Raw genomic sequence first — 20,794 nt, forward strand, 5'->3', positions numbered from 1 at the left:
CTGAGGTCAATGACAAATCTGCTGCTGCCATCGAGTGGGCCAGCACTTCCTTCCCCACGGGGCGTTCACACGTGCACTGGCTCCTTCTGCTCCCAGCACGGTCACCGGATGCTTTACCATAGACCTCGGCAGGAGTAGCCAGGCCAGCACCACGTGCGAGGCTCTTGAAGCACGACGTTCTGATCGTGCCCGGTTCCCACGGTTGGACAGCCACGTGCATGCAGCACCGCTCGGCACACGTACAGCTCCTCTGGGGCAGAGAGAGGCAAGCAGGCGGCATCAGCAACCCACATCCCTGACATGGAGGAGGTCTGACAGCAAAGCATTCAAGGCCCTGCCAGTGCCCATCACCTCCCATTAAATTATACACAGACAACACCCCCCACCAAAACAAAGCCTGCTCCAAAGCCTTGCCTCATGGCCAGAGGTACTTGGCCACAACAGGACACCAGGGCCCAATATGGAGCCGTATTCAAGACCTGATCAAAAGTCCACTGAAGTCAACGGGAAGGCTACCATTGATTTCAAAAGGTTTCAATCAGATGCCAAGATAGGGAGGTGAAAACTACAGCCTCAGCGACACAAGGACTGATACAGCTAGAATCCTGCTTGATCTAGGATGTAAGAGGCAACTAGAGAAGGGAATCCAAATGAGATGCATTTGGAGGAGGAAAAGGAGCTCTGTCATCATAACAGACCACTGGAAAATTCCCACGTGCTTGTTATGTGGGGCACAAAAGTTTTCCAACAAATGACCGGTGACAAAAATAAAGTTAAAATCCCTATGGCTTAGTGGGTCAGAGGAGAAAAATTTGAGAAATGCTTGAGGTCTATGAGTCCTACCGAAAATCACTGGGCTTCCGCTGCTAAATCCTTTAGACCTTTTTGGACATCTCCTCGCTAAATACTACTCATCAGTTGTTTATGTGCTGACACTTGTCATTCTAGACAAAGTTCCTGTCCCAGTGATGCCCTGAGAGATGGCAGGCTTGCCAATTTTAAAGACTCGTGGTCACCTCCAGAAATAATTACTGCACAGATGAAGGTCATGAGGCGCTACTGACCAGAGGATGCCCCTGCCAGACCTTCCAAAGGATAAGGTGACTCTGCTTTCCATGCCTGCATGCAGAGAGGTTTGTAGAGAAGTTTGGGGAAGGCCAAAACTGAACAAAGATGGTGGCAGCAAGGCCCACGAACCAGGGTGTGTATGAAAAAAAGGCAGCATGGAAGGCGCTTAGCTTTATACCATCTGAATTTCAATGCTTGACCTTTGGGAGTTGCGAAGAAGGCCAGGAAGTTTGCACAGTACTTCTGCAGTCATAGAAAATCAGGGTTGGAAGGGGGTCATTTAGTTCAACCCCCTACTCAAAGCAGGATCCTCCAAGGATGCAGATTCCCATACAAGCCTCTACCATCAGGGTTACTTCCCTCACTCAAAGGCTAAGAAATGGTGGGTGGTAAAAGTCACTTTGGTTCCTTCATTCCTTGGTTTATCAATGAGGAACAAAAAAATCCAAACAAACCTGGCACCTAGGTCTGGTTTGTGTGACGTGTTGTGTTGTGTCCACTGAAATCCATGTAACATATTACTAGTATTGTCACCTTCCAGCACCAGCTGGTGCTGGTAAGTTATTCCAAGGCTGTTGTGATCCCAAAGGTATTCCCTCCAGAACAGCACAACTCCATCAAACTTGGGCCCCATCTCATGTCAGGGACATACAGCCCTGCAGCAGGATCTTTCCTGATCATTAAACATGAGAGATTTACGTCCACCCCTCGAGCACAAGAGGATGGTAGCAGGTTTCAGACATGAGCTGGGTCCTTGGAGACTTCAGGAGAAGTTCCCAGATTATTATGTTTATTGATGTGAGCATGGAATAGCTGCGGCCTCTTAAATCGCCGAGCCAGATCTATAGCTTCTGGTGCAGCAGCAGAACATTGCAAGCAGCGTACGCCAAAGCAGGGCACGAAAAGGCTCTAGCCATGCAGGAAGCCACAAGCTGATCAGAGAGACTGCAAAGCGGCAGTGAAACCCCTTCTCATTGCTTGTCAAGATCACTTCCACGAGCCCCATGGTAGCAGTCTCGCCAGAACAGCAGAAGCCATCAAGAAGTCATTTCCCAGCTGTTACCAATCCATTGCTTAAGCAGAGGGGAAGACTGTCTGATGTCAGGTACCACTATTGTCAGCAAGGGCTTCTTTTAATGGCTGCTGCTATAGTTGCTTTGTTTTTGCCCATTACATCATCATCAGTGATTACAACCCTCATCACTCAAGGAGCCTTACGCTAATTATATATCTTCAGGATAAAACGCAACCAGCACAGGGGAACAGTAAAGGACTCAGCATCATTTAACAGGATCTCTGCGATGTATTGGGCTCATGCAGCATCCCTGCACAGATACACAGCCACCCTCCAACCCTCTTCAGTCTTCATGCTTACACCTAGCAAAAGCACCCCAACATCCACAGCAGTGGCTTGAAGGACCTGGAGGGCTCAGGGATGCACAAGGTTGAAGCCCGAACGTCACCTCCTCTCCTGAACGGCACGCAGAACTATGCAGCAATGTCTGGAGCATGTTAATGCTGCGTTTACTTTGGCCGAGGAGATCCAGCCCACACCAGTTCTCATGTTACACACTGACAGCAACCTTTTCGAGCACTGCTGTATTTAAGAAGGCAACTACAAGATCGATTCTCTTCTTCAGTTGCTCAGAAACTCTCAGCAGAGTTCTGGAAGGGGTGGAAATCCTCCTAGAGTATCTTAGACTAGATGTGTCTATAACTAAGCAGCATGGCTGGTAGGGATTTCTGTTGAGTTCGTACCTTGAAGTACACCATGCTGTGAGAGGGCTAAAGGGCTTCATTGTTAAGGGTAACCGACTTCATGATTTCTTGATTCTTTCACTTTATAGTATGCACAAATGCATAATATCCTTCCACCTCTGCACGTTACATATACATCCAGGCATACATATATATATACACACACACACATCCATGCTGCACGTGATTTTAAACACGTGCACACACAAATGCAAATTTACTGCGTCTTACACAGAGGTACCTATAGTCAATCTGGTTGCTTTGCAGTTCCGAATGCATCTAAATCATGTGGGAACCCTGCGATACGCTACACCACTGATTATGTATCATCGCTGTCTTTACTATCTCTTTATGCAGAAGTCTTCTTGCACGAGAGCAAACGATGCATTGCAAACATGTCAGCAGACGGTTCTGTGTCAACGTGCTTGTGACTGCCAATTTGGAGCTGCACCCTGCAGCACCCCCTCCACGCTGCAGGACGGAGGGAAAGGATGGCACAGCAAGGGCAAGCAGCAAGGAGACATGTTGCCCTACTCTGAAGCGTGTTCATCCCAACCCAGGGCTGGTCCTGTCATGCCAAAATTGTGCTGTGTATGTGCAAAAAATGGGAACTGTGTCAGGTCTGACAACTTCTGAAATCTGCTGTAGCAGGGATGGGCACAGCAGAGTTGAGGACTGGGACCCAGCAGGAGAAGAGGCGTGTGGAGAGCTGGGGTTTGTTCCCTGCTGGGTTTGAACGGACTGTTTCCAGCCTGACTTTCAAAGGAATTTGTCTTCCTGTGCCTCTAAAAATCAGGCTCGTCACACCTGTGCTTCAGTGTCTGTCTTGAGAGCAGAGATGATGACAATGAATCACCTCTGTAAGATGCTTTGGGACCAGCAGATAAGAAGTGCTGATACCAGGGGAAAGTAATGAAACCTCACGGGCATCCTGAGGGGCATCCTGAGCTTCCTGATATTTTTGCCCTTCCTGAGTTGTGTGGCCATGTCTGCTCTGGACAAACCTGCCCCCCACTTGCAGCCCAGAGGAGTCGTTCCCGGGTTGCCCCTTGAGGTGGCTCTCATGACCTCTTCAGGTATCTGAGAGCACCAGCTACCTGTGGTAGGGCCCTTTAAAAAGCCCAGCCCCAATCCAGTAGTGCAAACAGTAGGAACTTGCAATGCTGACTGAGTTTGCCTGTACGTTCACTCTTGCATCCACATGCCAGGCTAAAGCCCCTTTGCTCCAGAAGGCAGGCATCCTGGGCTGTCTAAGCGCCTAGAAGAGCCACAGGTATCCAGGTTGTAGCTGTACTGGTCTATAGTCAAAAGGAATCAGAACTCGTGACAGAGGTGATATCTTTTATTAGACCAACTAGATATTTGCAAAAAAAAATTCTTTATTTGCAAGCTTTTGGGCACAGAAGAGTGCGAAAAGATTGTAGAAATTCTAGGTAGAAATGCAAATCCATGTCACAGAAGAGCTGAAGGTAAAATCTGTCTGGAATAGTTCATTTTGTGCAGACTAGGCTCAGAGAAAAGTTGGAACAGTCTTTTTACCTAGAAGAGCGACAGGCCTATTAATCCCGAGGTCCCTGATGCCTGTTCCCCGTGGACAGAGTCAAGACAGACTCGGGCAGGCTCCCTGCTGCGCAACAATGAAAACATGTAGTCAGAGCTTTGCAGACAGCAACCCATCTACGTTCACATCCAAATTAAGCAACAGTCTGGGCCCAGGGCCTGGTCTGCAGAAACTGATAACAGTTCCAAAAAGGCCATGCTGCCCCTGTAGCCAACCAGTTTAGGAAAACACCCCAGCCGGCCATAAATCCTCAGTGCTATGAGAGCTGCCCATGCTAGCAGGGTTTTATTTTTACCAGCAACATAAAACAGCAGGACAGATTGGAGATGCAGTTTGTACTGCCTCTTTAGAAGGAAGCCAAGTCCCTGACAGACTGACAAACAAAGAAGATGTGTCTGCACAAGCTAGGAGCGCGAGGTGCGCTCAGCGAGGAGAAAAGCAAATGGGACGTGACAGGGAGGTCCGCGTCGGGGTCTCCCCATCTGCCACGGAGCTGTTCTCCCCTCCTCCCGTCACTGCCTGCCTGCTGCGGCTCGAACCCGGGATGCACTCTGTTCTCTTCGACAGCGCTGCTTGTCTGTTAGGTAATGATCCGCAGTCACCTGTACCCAGTTAGGAGACAGCTTTGGTAAAAGACGGTTTAACGTCCGCGGTGCTGTAGCACCTACAGCAGTCATCCAGAGCGGGGTCCTGATGTGCTGTACTTTACACGTGTGCTGCAAATGACTGCACCTGCCCCAAGGAGTTTGCAATCTGAAATGGTCACAGGACAGTGCTCAACTGCTAAGAACAAGGGATGCTGGCTGGCCACTGGACAAGACACTTCACTTCTCTGGGTTTCTACTTCCCCAGCTGCAAAATGGCAATGAGGATGCTTACCCCTCCCCTGCCCCCACCTTGGAAAAGAGCTTTGAAATCTCTGGGTGACTGGAGCCAGGTAGATAGAGCACAACTAGTAACAACTCCCAAAAAATCAAACCAGGAGACAGCACTCCTATGACAGGGTGGCATGCACTTCTGAGCCAATCCAGATTTTATCAAGTTAGCCAGAGGCCCCCATATTTTTAAGAAGCCAAATTCTGACAAGGTACAATTAAAGAAACCATTTGCTAGAAGACCGACATATAAGCCAGTGGCAAGGTGATTGGCCTGCACAAGCGATCTGGCAAAACACATCACAGCTGCAGACAGCACAACTCTACCCCCGTGAAAAAAGCGTGCAACTTCGATACGGTGACAGATCAAGAGCAAGCCAGGATCCCCGGAGTGGCATTAAACTGCACGCAATAGTCGCACTGAATTTCACAGTGACCGTCATGTGGAACATCCCATTGCTCCAGGTAAAGTCTACAGTTGGGGGCTGGAGTGGGGAATAATTTAATACCTTCTTCCCCGTTCAGAAATCCAGATGCTTGTCCACTTGTCTCTTTCAGTGCTAATAAGGCCAGGCACTTGCCTCGGCCTGACGTTTTGTGGCATCATAACACATTTTCTCCTGCTGCTCGAACCATGTCAGTACTTGAACCTATCCGAACGGAGGTCCCCTTGCCCACCCCACCCCACCAATACAATGCAGTGCAAACCCTATGTCAACAGTAAGTTTGCTGAAGCAGGTTTGCCTTGTCTGCATGTTCAGCTATAAGCACATTGTCTGGGCTAAATTAATTAGGCCCTGATTATAATCTCCATTCAGTGTGGCTGCCCTGGCCCAGGGGGAGCTTGCTGCAGATGTTGGCCCCAAGCCTGCAGTGTAAATGCAATGTCAAGCACTTGTCCTCACCTTGCAGACACCGGAGGCCGGGCAGGTTGATGGGTAGGTAATGGGACGGTGCTACAGTACCCTGCACCCAAGAGACCCCCATGGCTTGAATCGGTGCCTTTGTGTAGTTCCTGCAGACAAGGCCCATTAACAAGCAGCCCATGCACACTGCTTGCTTCTGACAGGAGGATTTACTGTTCTACCTCCTCCTCAGACAGCAAAGCCGTTTGTATACAGGCAGCCTACACGCCTGCACACAATGGAGAAACAACTCGCTGGAGAGATGCGAGGGAGCCTGGCAGAGTCCTCGCAGACAAAGGCCTCTGCACAGCACAGCAGCCATCTGCAGAAGGCACCTTCCCTCGCCGGGGCAGAGGCAAGCCCAGGTAGGTGTTTGCGTGGGACAGCTGGTGAAGATCAGAGGATAATTCCTCCTGCCATCCCCTGGGAACATCACCTCAGACACCTGCCTACCCGGGGGTGTCTACTGTGACGTTTAGGGTCAACCATGAGGGTCACCTTCACCAAGCCTGAGCCATATGGGTGGTCCATCTCTGCCTATCCTACCCGGCTCAATTCAGAGGGAGGGAAGTGTGAGAAGGCTGATTCCTTGAAGGGCACGAGCCCATGACTTGCCTTCCCTGTGTTTGGTGGATTCCAGGCAGGAGGGCACAGGGTGGCCAGACGCCAGAGGCTGACAGATGTCCTGCACCGAGCCCTGCCATGCTCAGGTGAGTGCTGAGCATGGTCCAAAGATGGGTGTGGGGCCTTGGGTGCTTTTCAGAGTAGGAGCACCTGCAGCTGGAGTTTTACTATAGGGGGAGGAACGAAGGTAGGGCAAGAGGCATGCTGGAGAGTAGCTGCTGGGGATGTCCCTGGCGGGTTTGGAGAGGAAGGGCTGGGTGCGCTTGGGGGCATCCCTGCCAGTACGTGCTGGAGACACAGTGTAGATATACCCGGGCTGACTCGCATGGGATTTTGGGACCCAACAGGGAACTGAACTTGGTTTTCCTGACTCCTTCCACACAGGACAAACAGAGTAGAGGAACCAGACCCTTTTTCACTGGATCTCGTGTGCATGGAGAACAGGAAGTGAAGCGATGGGGTAAGTCTGTTCACATACATCAACAGTAGCTGCTATGGGCCGAGTCCTGTCTGGTTTGCAAGCTGGGGGTGGGATTACCTTCTCACTGAACATGTGCACAGCCTATAGTGCCGTGGGGTCCCATCTCCAACTTCAGCTTCAAATACCTTCACGATACAATCCATAAAGCAATCGCCTCTGCTGAGGAAGTGGGAAATGAGTCCTAGAGATAGGGGATGATGTGCAGCTGGGGAACGAAGGATGTTAAACCTGCAGAGGAGGACAGCGAGCCCCCTGGCACCCTCTTCCCAGCTTCCCTGCAAACTCTGCCTCCCCAATCTCCTTTTCCCTTCTTGGCAGAGGAGCAGCACCCACAATATGGTGACTTCCCCGTGACCAGCCAGGAGAAGGGAACACAGCTTCTGCCTAATAGCAGAAACCTCCAGTTGGGAGATAACATCCTGCCAGGAAAACTGACTGTGGGCTAAAGCTCCCACGTAACAGCGCTTCCTGGGAAGTGACAAACAGGGGCTTATGGTGATACTGCATGACTCAGAAGGGAGGATCAGGGGTGAGGCAGCTTCTGCACCAGGCCTTTGCAATTTCCCAGGGAGGAAGTAATGAACAGATGCTGACTGCTTCACTGGGAATTTATAAAACATCACCTTTGATTGACAATTCTTCCTATTCCTTTAAGTAGCAAACCAATATTGAGCTATTACAATCCTAGAACTGCCCATCAATCACCTATTAGATAAAAGTACCAAAAAGCCCCACTGAAATGCCTGGTATATACAGTGTTGGGCAAGCTGGGTCCAACTAATGCAGGGATGAGCAAAATGTGGCCCATGGGCCAGATGTGGCCCGCCAGACCATTCTATCCGACCTGCTTGGTCCCTAAAAAATGTAGAAAACTAATATTTATCTGCTCCTGACTGCCTGTCATGCGGCCCTCGATGGCTTGCCAAAACTCAGTAAATGGCCCTCCACCCGAAATAATTGCCCGCCCTTTAACTAATGCGATGCCTGTTCTGGGCATGTGCTGTGCTTGGTGCAGGGACACACTGAGCTTAAAACACTGTTTTATTTTTTTCATGTCTGTAAGCAGCTAAGGTGTCTAAATCCCCTAGACCCCACAAATCAGCAGCTTCTACAGCTGCCTTCACACGATAATCAAAGCACTTTGCAGCCCTTTAATAAGACTTGAGCTCATGTGATGCAGGCAGTAAACACAATCCTCATTTTCCAGATGAGACACAGCAGTATAGGATGCCACCAAAGGGAACAGAGCCAAAGTTATCCTTGAGGTCTCCTGCAGTGTGCAGCACAGCTTCCCTATAGTCCTGAAAACAGAGCCCATAGGGAGGGTAAACAGCAAAAGAAATGGAAAGATTTAAAGACAGGATTGGCAGCCAATGCATGACAATGAGGAGTTAATACTCATGTTCGCTCCCACTTGCATTCCACTGTCCACAGTCCAACCCCACAAGTAGCCATACAAATGCATTCAGCATTGTTTCTAACATGCATATATAAAGCTTTTCCTCCCAGCAGCAGTGGGACACTAATACCATGGGGTGGAGAGCAGGAGGGAGCCAGCCGATGGCAGTGATAGGAGTCAGGCAGGAAGCTGTGACGTTCTTGCAGACAATGGCAATCCCGAGTCCTTTCAGCTGAACCCCGTGCAGTGGCCATGCTGCATTCTCACTTTGGACACTCCAGACAGCTACACATATGGCAGAGGAAGCTGCTAATTAGACAGGGGAAGTCTCCTGACCAGAGCTGGGCTCAGGTGAACCTTAGCTGAGGCAGGAAAGAGAAGAGGAAAGTGACCCTTACAGTGGTTGTCTTTGGTGGGGGGTTGCTTTGAGATGGCACAGCATCTAACACGGGGCAAGTTTCAGGTTACTTGCAGATCCCAGCCAAAGCCCCACTCCCAGTCGACAGTAGCTTCCTTCTTCCTTTGTGGAAGGGGAGGTTTCTTTGTGCACGACGGGTGTCTCCAAGATGTGTGAAATCCCAAACTGTTCTTGTAAGGTGCTCAACTCTTCCCACAGGTGGGATGCCCTATGCTTCCGCAGCTCACGCTCGGGCCAAGGAAGATGTGAACTAACGCACTGTCACCCCAGGCTCGGCCATGCTCTTCAGCATTGGGCCGAGTCTGAAGCAGTAAGACTGAGACTTGCAGAAGTTTGGCCTCCGCTTTCTGCAATTCTCATCTCTTGAATCCTTACTTCTCCACCCTGCAGCCCGGCCAAGAAAAACATAGGGCCAATTTGAAGTTCTGCTCATCAGCAAGTAACAGGATTGTCTTCCTATGGAAAAATGGAAGCTGGGAAAAGACCAATAATCAGCACTTGCAACAGCGAAAAAGGGCGGAGGAGGAAAGGAAACTGCGGGAGAGCAAGAGAATTGTTTGTGACAGGGCTGGAAACAGCTTCCCTTTTAGGAACTTCTTTCCAGATTTCCCTGCATCATCGCTCTCTCTCTTCTGTATAATTTTAGCCTCAGGTCTAAAATACAGCTGTCTAGCTAATGTGTCGCACAAAGCACATTTAAGAATGAACTTTGTAAGTGACAGATTTTAGGCACCGGGGGAGCGTGAACATCTGCCTACAAGCTCACTACTAGGAGCCTGTGAAACGTTACTGTTGTCATTCTGTACAGTACAGTTTTGGCCAGCTTCTCACTGCCTGGAAGCTGTGAATCTCCTATAACGTAGGCAGCAGATCCAGGTGAAGGCAAACATGTACAGGAGGGAGTTGGGCAAACCGCAGGCTTGGAGATAGGTGAGGCTTGGGGAACTTCTCCAAAAGACAGCCACAACTTGCAGCAAAACTCAGCGCCAGCTCTCAAGGCTCCGATCAACTCTGGGGTAAGCCACAAACTTGGGGGTTGCACAACAGGGTCAACTCTGGCCTCTTGTCCTGGAACTGAATCAGGAGCTGGAGACAGTCTGTGAGCAAAGTTGCTTGCAGCCATGGGGGTTGAAAATGGGAAGAGAGTAAGGCCAACAAATCAGCTAGATGCCACTGGCTTACACATCCCTGGGGGAGAGAAGTATCAGGAAGTCAGTGTGGTTCTGCCTGACAGGAAAGAAGCCATCCCAGCCCTTCCAAACCTGGATTTCTGCCCGCTGCAAGCAGTCTCAATGCATGTGCTGGAGGCAGGTCCTGCATGAAAAGGTTAACAGATTTCTTTGCTACAGAGTGGAACAGGCCGCTCAGCTGGGAGCCGGCTTCTTGCTCCCGCCTCTTCCCATAAGCATCCCTGGCTGCTATTTTTAGCTAGACTGTTTGCATCCTGATCAGAGGCTCTTTTCCCAGGAAGTCTCCTGCTGCTGCAGCGAGAGGGCTGCTATGTGCGTGGAAGAACTGGATCAGACTTGCATCGATCAGCCCCGTTTGGTTTCGCTGCCCTGCCAGGTTCTTGGGTGGAAATAGAAAGCCACGAGGAGACCCCATCAGGGTCCACGGGCTCATCCACAGCGCCTGCCAGTAGTGAATTAGAAGCATTTTAAATGCTGACAGCAATCCCAGAAAAGCCACGAGAGCAAGCCAAACATCCAAGCTTGTCGCTCAGAAGCTGGAGTGGACAGGACTCGACAACCAGCATTCAAGAGTGGAAGTGACAGTGGAGGCAACGGGAAGCCAGCTGAACACCAGGATCGGCTTTGGACAGTGATCTACTAGGCTTGGTAAAGTCTGGATCAGGTCAAGTGCTAGGAAAACGCACCAAGAAGAACAGTCCCCTCCAGCAGCTGGGAGAAACAGTCGAGGTGACCTCACAGGGCTGTGCCATGCCACCTTACCTGCCATCTCAACCCTTAGCCAAGTCCAGTAGCAGTGACTCAGAGCCCCCTTCCTTCAGCTTCACAGCCCCGAGCTGATCAGGATGTGTCATCAGCAGCTCCTCTGTGGCTGCCCAGGGTGATATAGGTAGAAGCCCTGCTTATAACGTCTACTGTACAGTGCCTAATTTAACACCTACCGTTAACACCTACGTCAGCCATGTAGATGCACCAGAGATGGGCCTGTACATCTAGTGGTTGGCTCCATCAGGCCGCGCACATGGACAGCCCCTGAGTTATCCACCTGAGCACTGAACATTGGAGGAAGGCCTGGGAGGTGGGTGTGCCTTGTGCATCCCATGCGCTGAGCAGCAGGGGCCGGCTCTCGGCGCCTGGCAGCTGCTCGGCATGATAATGGAGCTGCCGTCAGGAACAGCAATTCAACAATGGCCCCTTCTTGCTCTGTTCCCTGTGTGGCTTGGAGTTACATCAGCTGCAAGCAGACAGGGAACATATTCCTACTATCAGCAGCCTCGTGGGAACCAGCCTGGCCAGAGGACAACAAGCGGCATTCACCTCTGCCTCATGCACCAGTGCCGTGCTGCTGTCCCATCCTTCTGGCAGACCCTGGGTTGATGGCCAGGGCAGAATGGGTGCTAAGGGAACAGGATTACAGGCCTGCCTTGCAAGACCGTTGGCCAGACACAAAGAGGACCCAGGCAGGACTTCTGAGCATCCCACTAGAGGAATTAAATTGAGCCCCTGCGGCCCCTTCCACGCACACCGTATGCCTGCCTGTAGCTGTGTCTCCATCACTGACCCCCTGCGCAGCACTTGTCAGTACATATGAGCGCTACGGGGGGTACAGGCTGCCCTTAGGGTCATGTTCTGGCTCTCAGGGCTTGCCCAGGGGCCAGCAGCAGTCCCCGCACACCGTGCAAAGTGTCTGACAGCTGTGCCCACCTTCCACTGTGCGGGCACTCAGTCCTTACGTTCTGTGGAAAATCCCAGCCATGGTCCTTTGATGACAAGCACGTTTTCCATAACATCTGCCCCCTGCAGTAAAGACTGACAGAGCCTCTCCTGGCTCCTTTCCCAGATGGGAAATGGATAATGGATGGGGTGGGGACAGCACATCCTGCAAAATCCATCCAAGCCATAAGCCAGGGCTGGTTTGACAGCAGCACCCATCCTCTGCTAGGAGCCCACCAGCCCGTGCATGGCTCCATCTTCAACCCAGCAGACAAACAGCTGCTAGAAGGAGGTACCAGCTAGGCCCGGGGCTGCTTTCTTAAGCAGGGGTAGCACAAATCTGAGAGGAGACTCCCCACACCTCACTCCTCCGGTGATTCTTCCCATCTGTGGCCCAGTCCAGATCCTGCTGCACCACCCTGAAATCCTGCAGTTCTGGGAAGCCTCAGAGTGAGAGCCTCCTCCCTTGAAGCCCCGAGCGAGCACACAGCCTCGTTGCACCCAGTGCCACCAGCTCTCTCTCTTGTCTAGACATCCTTCCTCCTTGTCGCTGTCTCCCACTCTCTCTGCCAACACTGATGAATAACTGCAAGCGGCCAAACATTTTCAGAGAGCACGGGATTGAGGGATGCTCCAGGCAGCCTGAGACCTGCATGTCCTAAAAAGGCCTTGGGAACTGAGCTCTTAAGACAGGCCAGATGCCACTCCTGTTACTGCACCTAAGACAGAGCCCCACACCCCATGCAGAGGTTAAAGGGCTGAAGTCCATACAAGGCTGCCACCATAAGGAAGCCAAGCTCCCTGGAAGTCAGTGGAATTGCAAACACTTACCCCAGCAGTGAGCCTGGCCCAGCACATCCACACAACAGAAGGATCTTCTTGTAACTGCAGCAGAAAAGCCCCAAGCCCAGGGCAGCACAACCTGTACTGGAGAGCGGGGCAAGTGCGACTTAGGTAGCCTGGGCAGACTGCTGCACCCTCCTTCCCCGATTCCACAGGGCTCCTGGACCTCGCCAGGCAGGGAGATGGACGGTGGCACCTTCACGGAGCAGACACGTCCAGACTGGCTCACAAGCCACCAGTAGCTGCCTGTGACTCTTCACAAAGCATGTTATCATAGGGATTCTTACTCCAGGCACTGGATATGTCTTTGCTGCAGCCGTGAATAGTGTAACATGCACGCTCGCTCTCTCTCTCTGTCCACCATGGTGCGTATTCATGGACATACTCTAGTTTTCCTGTTGACCTGGAGTCTGCTACTGGGAGTGGGCATGTTGGTGCAGCTCTGGTTATTGTCAAATACTCCTGAGTCAGCAGGGCTGAGCCCCATGAGTTAAAGGAACGCAGCAGCTTAGGAGTCGATTCCTTACCCCAGCTGGCACCTGCCGCACCCCGAGGCAGCACACTGCAGAACCCACTGCAGACATGCAAGGAAACCCTGCCAAAAGCAAAGCTGTTCCCAGGCATGCGCATGGCCCAGCTACACCTGCAGGGCAGCTGCTGAAGCCCAGAAATTTGCTGCCCTGATGCAGGCAGGCCTTGCTGGGACCTTGACCCTCACCCCAAGATCCTACCGGGTGCTTCTAAAAATAACTCATGTGCCTCATGCCTCGTGTCTGAGACGGCAGAGGGAGCAAAATGCAGCTGAGCGCCTCTTAGATTGCTTAGCATCCCATTTCCACATCAAAGCACCACTTTAAACACCACTGCCAGCAAGTCACGTAATAATTCACAGCCCGTCTGTCTGCCCTGGTCAGCTCAGCCAGACCCATCCTAGCACATCCTTGAGCTCTCCTTTAATCCAAGTTCTCCCGAGACCAGGCGGAGATTTAGGAAGAGAAATCTCATTACAGGAAGATCAAATGCAACCACCTGGCAGCGAAGCGCAGGTACGTGTGTGGAGCTCACCCCTTTTCTAGCATTCAAGAGTACTATAATACCAGCAAGGCACTTGCCTTTCAACAGCCAGATGGTAATGTCCAGCATCCAACAAGAGAGTCTTTGGAGCACAGCAGAAGAGGACAACCCTTTCCTTTCAAAAACCAGATCCAGCAGTAGGATTGGTCCTGTTCCCATCAGGAAGCATCTCGGCTCCCCTGCTTTGGGCACGTGGCCTCTGGAGAGGAAGTGTTGTCAGGCTGCACCGTCTCCTCACTACCACGCAGCACGTCTTATATGCCCAGCCAGCACGGAGGAGCCATCTGAAACCTGCCAGTGCAGATTCAGGAAGAGGAAAGCCAGTTATACAGAGCACCCAAGGGATGTTCCAGCAGCAGGTCTGTGGTGAAGGACTGCAGGATGACCGTGATTTTACTACCCAGGCCTAGAAGCCACAATCAGGTCTTTGGAGCCTGCTGTGTCGGGTGCTGCACATGCACATGTGGGAGAGACCCAGAGTTTAGTCCCATGTTTATTGTGTCACTAGAGCTGCCAGATCCATCCAAGTCAGCGCCCCAGATGACTGCCCTATCTATCAGCGCCATCCGCACCACCTCGATAGAGCCTGGGAATCAAGCTAGGTTCCTTTTCAGCATCACATACTTGCATCTGGAGTTCTGCCATCAGGATGCAGCCCATAAAGTCATCAGCAATGTGCAAGGGGCACTACAACTTCACTTCCAGCCCTAGTGCTTTGGATCAGCCCCTAGGTCTGCAAAATCAGGAGTCAGAACACTTGTACCTAGATGAGCCTCTTCTAAGCTACACATAGAAACCTTCAACAATTACAGCAGCCACTTACTGGGCCTGCCACATCCTCTGTGACACCAAGCACTGCAGGAAAGTGCCAGAGATCATGCAGGTCAGTGGCAAGGCTGGGACAAGGTCTCCAAAGTTCCTGCCTCCCAGTCTCTACACTCCGGACGAGGCCGAGACAAAGGATGCAGAAATGTGGGAGGGAGCAGAAGCCCTTTTTAGACCGTGCCCCTCACTTTGTATTTGTGGCTCATGCACGCTCACACGTGACACAGCCCCATGGGGCACACAGGCGCTCTGCCCAGGAGCCAGCCTCTGCCCTGTGCAGGCCCTGCAGCAGCATTGTCTAGCTCCTCGTTTTGATGAAGCTGCTCCGAGATACCTTGGGCACAAGAGACAGCTGGTAAAACTCAACTCTGCTTTACTTGCCTTAAGCCAAAAGCTCCCTTTTGTTAGCGAACCGCTGCTAATAGCTCGGTCTCATTTGTTAGCAATTTAGGGAACGAGCCTGCGATTGTCTGAAGTCTGGCGCTGCAAAAAGAGCCTGGATAATAAGGTCTGAAAGAGAAGATTCCTCCCGACAGACCCACAATGCTCTAGTAATCCTAGTTAATGCCCTGCCAATGGAAAGTGCTGTGCAACAGTCAGGCAAAGAGGCACCAGCGTCTGGCCGGGAGGAGGCTGTGGCGCTGTTCTCCCCTTCGGCCGCGACAGGATGGCTGCAACGCGAGAATCCGGGAGCTCAGATACAACAGCCATGAAGTTTGCTGGGCAGATGAGCAGGGCTCACAGGAGGAAGTTTTTATCCCAGTGGGTGAGACTAGGCATGGAGCATAGGGCCAACTGCTCTCAGAGAAATAATCACTTGCTCCAGGCATGTGTATCAGTAGGATTAGGCCCCCTGAGAACAAGGCGGCAGGCTTGCTCTAGATACGGCTGTGCCTAATGTGCTCCGCAGGGCAGCATCTGGATGTAGCTCTTCCACCATAAGGTGGGACTGTCATTTTGGGATCCCTGTCGTTCATGCCAAGAGCTGGAAGGCGGTTTGGCAAACAGGCCCCATTCTCTGCAGGCGCCCCCAGATGAACTTGTGTGCCGTGACAACAGCCTCACTGTGGCCACCCCAGAAGGGCCTTAACTGCACAAGCTGCTCAGCCAAACTCCCAGCTCGGGCTGCAGCGGTTTCATAACTTCTCCAGCTCGGATGCAGAGAACATCCAATGCTCGTGCCTCGGTCACCCCAGGCTGCCAAGCACAGCCCTGTGTGGAGTCCAGCTCACATCCAAAACAGAGCACTGTGGAAGGGATTGTGTGGGCTACCCAACATGCTGCGGGTTTGCAATTCATGCCACCCACCCACCTGCCTGGCCTGTTGTGGGCACAAAGCACAGTCAGCAGCACAAACACAGAATCATAGAAAGTTATGGTTGGAAGGAACCTCAGGAGGTCACATCTAGTCCAAGCCCTGCTCAAAAACAGAACCATCCTCAGCTAGATCATCCCAGCCAAGGCTTTGTCTAGCTGGGTCTTAAAAACCTCCAAGGATGGAGAATCCACCATCTCTCTGGATAAGTTCCAGTGTTTTACTACCCTTCTAGTGAGAATTTTTTTTCCTAATATCTAACCTAAACTTCCCCTGCTGCGACTTGAAACTGCTGCTCCTTGTTCTGTCACCTGCCCCCACTGAGAACAGTCCAGCTCTGTCCTCTCTGGAAACCCCTTCAGGGAGTTAAAGGCTGCTACTAAATCCCCTCTTAACCTTCTCTTCTTCAAACTAAATAAGCCCAGTTTCCTCAGCTTCTCCTAAGTCACGTTCCCCAGCTCCCTAACCATTTTTGTTGCCCTCCATTGGACTCTCTCCAATTTGTCCACACCCTTTCTGTAGTGCGGGGCCCAAAACTGGACACAGGACTCCAGATGTGGCCTCACCAGTGCTGAAGAGAGGGGAAGAATCGCTTCCCTCAATCTGCTGGCAACATGCCTACCAATGCAGCCCAGGATGCCATTAACTTTTCTGGCAGCAATCGCACACTGTTGGCTCATATCCAGCTTCTTCTCCACTGTCACCCCCCAGGTCCTTTTTTGCACAGCTGCTGCCCAGCCAGTGAGTCCCCAGCCTGTACTGGTGCATAGGACTGTTTTGCCCTAAGCACAAGACTTTGCACGTCGCCCACACCAGGCCTGTTCACACGATTGCTGCCTTGGGAGCCCAAGTGGAGACACTGTGATGGGGCACGGTTCTCAGGAAAAGCTGAGCTCCTGCCCTATGGAAACCAGGCCTCCTACAGTCGTCTCTAGCTGGGTGCCCAAAGCCACTCCTCACTGCCTTCAATCACGGCTCCAGCATCTCTCAGCAGATCCCAGGCCATTTCACTCTATTCCTAGTTTCAAGGGTCATTTTCTAAGTACCAGTGCCAGCCACCCGCCCAGGACTTCCTAACCTAGGGACACCACAGATGCCAGCGCCAGCACTGAAGGTCCCAGAGCCATGGAGGAGGAGGAAGCCTGGGCCTGGCGTGTTCAGCTGCCACTGCCGGGGCCCTGGAACTGGCAGGCAGCCAGCCTAACACAGAGACACAAAGCAGGCCAGTGTGTTCAGTACAAAAGGGCCACGCTTATTTACCGGTCTGATTTCACCCCACGGCTGCACGTTGAAGACGGTTTACAGACTACGAGGGAATTCAATTGGGAGATACCTCTGCATCTGCACTGCTGCCATCCCCTGGTCTTTTATCTCCCTTCAGCTGGCTCCAAGCCAGGAGATGAACAGCTCTTAATGTCATTTATCTTCCTACTTAAGAGCAAGTTTAACAGCTAGCTGTTAAGGGAGAGGAGGCTGGAGCGCTTTGAAGCAGCTGTAAATTCTGCTAACAAGTACTGTGGCCTTTCCCTGAAAATGATATTGCTTCTACACAAGGGATAGGCCAGGGAACTGAAGATCCCAGGGCTGAGAGGGGAGGAGAAGGGAAGGGCCAAACAGAAGGGGTATTGTGGTGGCAGGATGGAGGGGGAAGATACTGTAGCATGACCGGAGCATGCGGCTAAGTGACAGCTGTGAGGAGCGTGGCATGTCTCTCCAAAGTGACTGAGGAGAAGCCAGGAACTGAAGAGCTCTTGGGTGACATTCAACCCACCAGAGTGATTATGGCCTCGGCACTGAGTCACCAGGAGTCCTGACAAGGCACGCTCCCAGCAATTTCATAGCCTGGCGGCCAGGGATCCCTGCCACGGGGATGGAGCCACTCAGGCAGCTTGAAACATCTTGCGGGGAGCGTGGCGTGTACTCCCCAGGCCTCTCCATAGGGCCACTCCGTGAGGATCAGCTCTGCTGTGTCAGACTGCAAGCTCCATGTTGGTAAGAGGCTGTAAAGGAGAATATGTCTTTGGCTGCACCTGCCATAAAAAAACCAAGCTGTTGGTAATGCTCATGATGGACACAGATGGTACACCTGGCAGTAATAGCCCTTTTGCTCTACCTGCAAGTGCTATGCCATCATCCACTTCAGCCTGCCTCCTCCAGCCTCCTGGGAGGTAGGTGATGTCTGTCTCCTAGCATAGAGCTCACAGCATTATCCACATCACCTCTGAACTTGGCCTTAATGTTTGCTGCACCTGGCAGAGTTGCTTTCATCAAGGTAATTCTCAACTAGCTGAGCCAATGCAGACCCTGCCTTGCTCTGTACACACTTACGGACTGACACCAGTCCAGCTAAACTGGCCACTGACTCAGGTTGTGTCCAGAGCACAAAGGGGGGCTTTTAAGGGTAACAGAAACCTGCAATGCATTGCTGCGAGCCCCCCAAAGCTTCTGCAGTAGAACTGGCATCAGTCGGTGTCCAACAGCCAGCAGCATGGCCCAGTGCCCCAGGAGAGAGCTGCAGAGACCATCAAATGGCACGCAGCCCTTCATGCCCAGCAGAAGTGCTGAGCACCTCAGTACCCCCGAGGTAGCAGCGCCAACCGCAGCAGAGCTGTTGACACTGCAAAGCAAAGAACAGTCTGAGAAGACAGGCCACTCATTGGAGAGCTTTAGAAGATGTTCCCAGCTAAAAGAAACAAGACTTCAAAGCGTTTATCCTCCCGACTGAGGGAGAAAGCTTATTAAATCATGCAACACACTTGGGTGACGACAGCAGTTCTCTGGCCAGGCTGCTCAGAAGACGCTTTATGAGGACAAAGGAAAAGTTAATGCCTGGTTTCGCGGCCTGGCTCTGATGCTGGCACGCTCCACTCTCCCTCAGCACGCAGATACAATGCCCCCATTCTCGCCGGCTCTTCAAAGACAAACCGAGGGGACTGTCCGGGGACAGTCACCCACACAAACCAGCGGTGTGCATGCACTTTGATTACCAGGGAGTAAACCAAAGAGGTCAGGAGGCACCAACTGAAAGGCAATTTAGGCAGAAGCTGCCAATTCACACCCATCTAATGGACAGTCCTTGGGCCACGTGAACTGGAATGGTGGATCTGATCCACTGTGGGACAGGGCACAGTGGAGAAGCCCAGGGTTGACTGGGGCAGGAGCAGTAATCTCCACAGTTGTAGCAAGTCCCAGTTTAGCAAGGTTCTTACAGGTCTGTTTTTGGACACGCAGCCCCAGCAACCTCAGGGGGACCGAATGCTTTGAGCTCAGCTTATGCCATAGCACGCTGCAGAACTGGATAACACAAGGCCCCTGTATTGCTACAGGGGAGGGACATCCCACCTCAATCCCAGTTAGATGGGAGGAAAGGGAAAGGTAAGGGTCAGAGAAGGGCAGAGGCTGAAAACAGATTCATTGCTGCGATGCCTCGTGAACCAGCAGCATTACTGAGTAGTGGGAAACAGAAGCAGGATCCCTAGCATTGCTCCTCTCTTGCCGGGGCCAAGGTGCTTCTGTTTGGCCAGGCTTGCTTACTGCACCCTTACCATGGCAGGGAGCTGCTCTTAAGCACCTAGACAAAAATGACCTGATTATGAAGAGTACCGGACACCAAACACAGAGCTGAGTCAACTGAAGCTGCAGGATGACCCAGTGGTACGGGGCCCCCAACTCTGTGCCAGCCTGTGAAGGATACGGGTTGGTAAGACTATGGCTACAGAACTGCAGATCTTCGGGCTTTCAATGCTGGAGGTTCTGGTTCAATCCCCAGGGTGCCAGGGAAGAGAGCAACCCCAACTCAAGAATTGGAGCTGCTCATTTAAGTACCTCAATATACGCATAGCAACCTAGCCTTGGTCTGCAAGTTTGAAGTGCTTGATCTCAACCTCTCTACCTCCACCCCCTGCAACAGTACAAATAACCCTGACCCCCGGGGCACCACAGTTCATTTACTTTTATAGTGCTGCAATTTCCTCACCGGAGACTGGCGATCAAGGCAAAACGCTGCTCTGACTTCTGCAACAAGGAAGCAAACACAAGGATTGTGCGTAGCTCAACTAGCATCTCGGGGCTGAGGCAAACAGAGACATTTGCCACGCTTAGACAAAAAATAAACACGAGAACAGTGGTAAGGAGGAATGTTTATCTTGGAGCCCGAGCACAGCTCGCTGCAAGGAAGAGCGAGATTAAGGCAGTGATAAAAATGTTTGTAGAAAGAGCTGCTGATAGGATCCTTTCAAGGGATGAAATAAGTCTCAGAGGAGCAGTGTGAACTACTGGGCTTCCCAACTGAGTAAATGACAGTAATTATCCAAGAGAGCACAAGCAGCCAGAGCCCTGCGGACGAACCCCGTTATCAGGGTGTCTGCCTCTTAATGGCTGCTTAGGGGCCAGCCAGCTCGTGAAGCGCTTCCATGCGGCTGTGAATTGGCAGCTGCTCATGTTGCTGCATCTATATGTCCTCAAGGGTCCCTCCAAGCATCTTTAGCAGCTCAGCAACACAATGGGGAAAATATTTAGCCACCTGTGTAGCTTAAATCCCCTTGCAAGACCCGGCAGGGCTCACATTGCTAGATCGCTGAGCCCGGCACTGGCACCTCGGCAGGCTTGTATAGCAGGTAAGGAGATGCCCAGGCATTGAGGGCTCTCCAGTCAAACCCGTCTAGCTTGTTTTGTTGTTATTAATCAAAAATAATTTTTGTTTTATGATTCAAACCAGTCCAGCTGCAGACACACAAGCCAAGGCT

The 20,794-nt window shown here is 51.8% G+C and overlaps 1 protein-coding gene across 1 annotated transcript in view; it reads right to left on the reverse strand.

Annotated features, from left to right (window-relative positions):
• The window catches only part of JAM3 (junctional adhesion molecule 3), an 11,292-nt gene extending 10,933 nt beyond the window's left edge, over positions 1 to 359 (reverse strand). Inside the window, exon 1 of the mRNA XM_025200019.1 lies at positions 118 to 359. Within this exon, the coding sequence (XP_025055804.1) occupies positions 118 to 358 (241 nt within the window). The 5' untranslated portion in view covers position 359. The remainder of the gene's footprint in view (positions 1 to 117) is intronic.
• Between the last annotated feature and the right edge of the window lie 20,435 nt (positions 360 to 20,794).

This window comes from Alligator sinensis, unplaced genomic scaffold, assembly GCF_000455745.1.
Source record: "Alligator sinensis unplaced genomic scaffold, ASM45574v1 scaffold278_1, whole genome shotgun sequence".
NCBI classification, from domain to species: domain Eukaryota; kingdom Metazoa; phylum Chordata; order Crocodylia; family Alligatoridae; genus Alligator; species Alligator sinensis.